The sequence below is a fragment of the Juglans regia genome, chromosome 10 (genome assembly GCF_001411555.2).
Source record: "Juglans regia cultivar Chandler chromosome 10, Walnut 2.0, whole genome shotgun sequence".
NCBI classification, from domain to species: domain Eukaryota; kingdom Viridiplantae; phylum Streptophyta; class Magnoliopsida; order Fagales; family Juglandaceae; genus Juglans; species Juglans regia.
In genome coordinates, this window is record NC_049910.1 from 31,734,877 (window position 1) to 31,739,158 (window position 4,282).

Genomic DNA, 4,282 nt, shown 5'->3' on the forward strand with positions numbered 1-4,282 from the left:
TTGCAACAACAAAAACGCTGCTATAATATGTACGTTATGTAATGATGTTACTAAATTAATACCCATTGGTGTGTATTATCTATGAAAAATAGGACATGAAATAGAGGTATCCTAACCTTGGATATTCGTCGAGTTCTTCTTTTGAAAGAGGCGTGTGCTGGCAGCGTGGCCTGCCAGCCTACTTTTCAAAAAAGCGGCTTTTTAGAAAGATAGGCAGCCATTTTCTAGTTCCTATCCTTTCAGGGCGAAGGAGAGTGATGATTTCTCTTGTTCCCCTTTTTTTTTTTTTGATTTATCCGGCACAATTAGTTGTCAAAGGCTTAATTTGGGTCAAACCTGGACATTGAATTCTCAAAAGAAAATAAAAAGTAAAAATGCTGGAAGGTATAAGCAAACATGGATAGATGATTGATTGTCTTTAATTACTAGAAGGTATTTTGTGTCTGTCTCTAGAATCTCGCAGAAGCCAGCATTCACATACCTTCTTTAGCAAAGATGCAAGTCATCGGTTCTGCTATGGAACCAGAGAAGCACCATGACTACCACCTTCTTCCTGATTCAGAATCGGCTTTGCCTGTCGGAAATTATCTGAAGAATGGAAGAAGAAGAAGAGAAGGAGCCACTGAAAGTGAATCCCATAAATCCAAGCTCCCGGAGGGTACTCCTGTTCATAGGAAGGCTTATCTGAACAAATTTGCTCTTTCTGGTGCCATTTTGGCTTCTACAAACTCTATTCTATTGGGCTATGGTAATATTTCTGCTTTTACATCAGTTATTTTGAATTTCCCCGGATCTTTTCTGAGTTTTCCTCAAAACAAACCATTCATAATACCCACAAATCCGAAAAAGATTAGATCTTTAGAGTTTCAGTTTTTGTTTTGGAACTGGGAATCGCTTTCCATTTGCAGATATTGGGGTGATGAGTGGCGCAGTGCTCTTCATCCGGGAGAATCTCAATATTTCGTCAACCCAAATAGAGATCTTGGTGGGTTCTCTGAATGTGTGTTCCTTGATCGGATCGCTAGCCTCAGGTAAGACCTCAGATTGTATTGGCAGGCGCTACACCATTGTCCTAGCCGCGGCCACGTTCCTTATAGGAGCAATCCTGATGGGCCTCGCACCATCATTCCCATTCCTCATGGCCGGGCGGGTAGTTGCCGGCATCGGAGTCGGCTACTCGCTCATGATTGCTCCCCTGTACGTGGCTGAGCTCTCCCCAGCACTCACACGAGGCTTTCTCACCTCCCTCCCTGAAGTCTTCATCAATGTCGGAATCCTTCTCGGTTACATTTCCAACTACACCTTATCGAGCCTCCCACAGTACATGAACTGGAGACTTATGCTCGGGCTTGCAGCTTTTCCGGCCATTGCCGTTGCAGTGGGTGTGCTGGCAATGCCAGAGTCACCAAGGTGGCTGGTCATGAAAGGCCGTTTAGGAGAAGCAAAGCAGGTTTTGATTAAAATATCGGAAACTAAAGAGGAAGCTGAACTCAGACTTGCAGACATGGTGAAAGCCGCTTCTTTCTCCGGCCATGTTTCTGCTTCTTCGTCTTCAAGCAACTGGCATGGGCAAGGTGTTTGGAAAGAACTTCTGTTGACTCCATCTCGGCCCATCCGCCGGATTCTCATAGCTGCCATTGGTGTCAACTTCTTCATGCAAGCCTCCGGCAATGATGCAGTTATCTATTACAGCCCAGAAGTGTTCAGGGACGCTGGAATTCACGACAAGAAACACCTTGTGGGTGTTACAGTCATCATGGGAATTGCCAAAACATTCTTTGTTTTGTTGTCGGCCCTCTTCCTGGACCGGTTCGGTAGGCGGCCACTCTTGCTGTTGGGCTCAGCCGGTATGGCAATATCACTAGCTGGGCTCGGCCTAGGCTCCAAATTTCTCGAGTATTCCAACAGCAACCCTGACTGGGCCATTGCATTGTGTGTAGTTGCCGTGTGTGCAGCTGTTTCCTTCTTTTCAATTGGGCTCGGCCCCATTACATGGGTCTACTCGTCGGAGATATTCCCGATGAGGTTACGTGCACAGGGCTCGAGCCTGGCCATCTCTGTGAACAGGTTGGTGAGTGGAGTGGTGGCCATGACATTCTTAAGCATTTCCAGGGAGATAACATTTGGAGCCATGTTTTTTGCTCTTGCCGGAATAATGGCCGTGGGTACGGTTTTCTTTTACTACTACTTGCCGGAAACGAAAGGCAAGAGCTTAGAAGAGATTGGGGCACTTTTCGAGGATGAAGTTGATGAGAATCCCAAGGCGCTCCTTTCTTAGCACAACGTTTTGCCAATGATTTCCTAAGTTAATTATGTTTTGTTTGTCACTTTGAGGTGTCTTAAATACTTCAAAACGAATTAAGCATTTTCTCACTGGCAATCAGTTTTCAAACGTATCGAATAATAGAATGGAGGAAACAGAATTCGAGTTTCTATAAGTAATGCGTTACCACAAGAAGACGGTTGGTTTCTTCTCTCTCACGCCCGACTATCTATATATCAAATCCACAATTTCATCACCTTTTTATTTATTTTTTCTTTTTTATTTTTTAATTCCATCATTAGCGGAGATGTAATACTCCAAGACCACCTTGATGTTGATGGATTGAAGCTATGCCAATAGAATCAAAAGCTGTCGATGGATAATAATAATAGTTTTTTCCTCTCTAGGTTTCTGTGGATTATCTACGTAGAGGTCATTACCACTGCCGTCCATGCAGTTTTTGTTCCTTGGTTTGGATTAATTGGTGTTTATTGAGGAGTCTCTCAACGATCTCTACCAATGCCTCTCATTGACTGAGAAGGAAAATGCGGAGTGGTGGTGGAACAAGAGAAATTGGCGGATGTTCTTCTAAGTGGAGGTAAGTGCTTGATTATGAAGGTGTTCATTGAGAGACACTATAATAAAGATTTTTTTAATAGTACGATGAGGAAAACATGTCATCTAGAGTTGGGGGTGAAGTTTAGAGACCTGAATTCCACTCTCATGCTTGTTGAATTCGAAGATATAAGGGATAAGAAAAAGGTCCTCCGTGAGGGCCCTTGGTCCTCTAATAAACACCTGGTCTTAATGTCTGAAGTTGACGGTCGGAGACAAGTCCAATAGATCCAGTTAACATCGACTACATTTTGGATAAGGCTTCGTGACTTACCTTTAATGGCTCGTACTGAATATGTGGGTTGCTTACTGGGTTGAAAAATTGGAGTTGTTGAGGAGGTGGATGTTGAGGAAGAGGAGATGGAGTGGGGGGAATATTTGCGAGTTCGGGTTACTTTGCCAGTAGATAAACCGTTGCTTAGAGGCTCAAAATTCATGATTGAAGGTGGAGAACCAGTGTGGGTTTGATTCTCCTATGAGAGACTCCCAAACTTCTGCTATTGGTGTGGATGTTTGGGACATGGCGAGAAGGATTGTGCAATTGCTATTCGAGGATCTTCGATGCCTGTAGTGAAGGACTTTCCATATGGAATGTGACTTCGTGCAGGTAGTGGTTTTGGTAATCATCCATTTGCAGGGAAAAAAAACATAGATAATGGTCTGCCAATATCTTCTCCTGCTTCTGTTTCTAGTGCTCAACATTTACCTAGGCAGAAGGATTTCAAGGGCAAGGCAGTGGAAGAGAATGGAATTGACACGGTAGTGGAATGTGGTGCATTTCTTCAGTCAAAAATTCAAACTGCTTTGATGGCAGTTACGGCAAGTATGGGTGCTGATTTTCAAGAACATGAAAGTCGGAAGTTTGAGGTGGGCGAGAGGTTAGGGGCGGTCATTAACGGGATGTATTCTTTGAAAGAAACAGGTATATCATCGAGTAAGGCTTGTAAGCCTCATGTCCATGGGCCTGATAGGCCTCAACGGGAGACAATCAACAATAAGGTGGAAGGTTTTGAGAAGGTTGGTGTGCATAAGCCCGATGAGCTTAGTAGCAATAAGTGGAAACACATGTCTACGATTCATGAAATGACATCACTTCCTTCTCTGGAATTGATACTTGGGCGAGATCCGTTGCAAGGGGGTTCCAAAAGAGAAAGGGGGTTTCAGAGGAGGGGATTTCGAAAAGAATGCCAGTTAAGCGTATTCAAGAGGTACAATTTCGGGATGGTGCGACTTGTGATACAAACTCTGCGAGATCGGCGGTGGTTGTGGAACAGCATCGCCGGGAGATATGAAACTCCTCAATTGGGATGCTCGTGGGCTTGGGAACCCACGTGGCATTCGTATCCTCTATGACTTAATCAAGAGGGAAGGGCTCGAGATAGTGTTCTTGCAGGAGACTAGACT

The 4,282-nt window shown here is 44.2% G+C and overlaps 1 protein-coding gene across 1 annotated transcript; it reads left to right on the plus strand.

Annotated features, from left to right (window-relative positions):
* Window positions 1–220: 220 nt before the first annotated feature.
* LOC109013869 (probable polyol transporter 6) lies at window positions 221–2,631 on the plus strand. The gene is made up of 2 exons (XM_018996101.2): window positions 221–748; window positions 909–2,631. The coding sequence occupies exons 1-2, from the start codon at window positions 496–498 to the stop codon at window positions 2,276–2,278; spliced, it is 1,623 nt and encodes a 540-aa protein (XP_018851646.1). The 5' UTR covers window positions 221–495; the 3' UTR covers window positions 2,279–2,631.
* The last annotated feature ends 1,651 nt before the right edge of the window (window positions 2,632–4,282 follow it).

Coding starts and splice junctions, on each gene's coding strand:
- LOC109013869 (XM_018996101.2), top strand. CDS start 496: ATGCAAGTCATCGGTTCTGCTATGGAACCAGAGAAGCACCATGACTAC. Junction 749..908: donor CTCTATTCTATTGGGCTATG/GTAATATTTCTG, acceptor TTCCATTTGCAG/ATATTGGGGTGATGAGTGGC.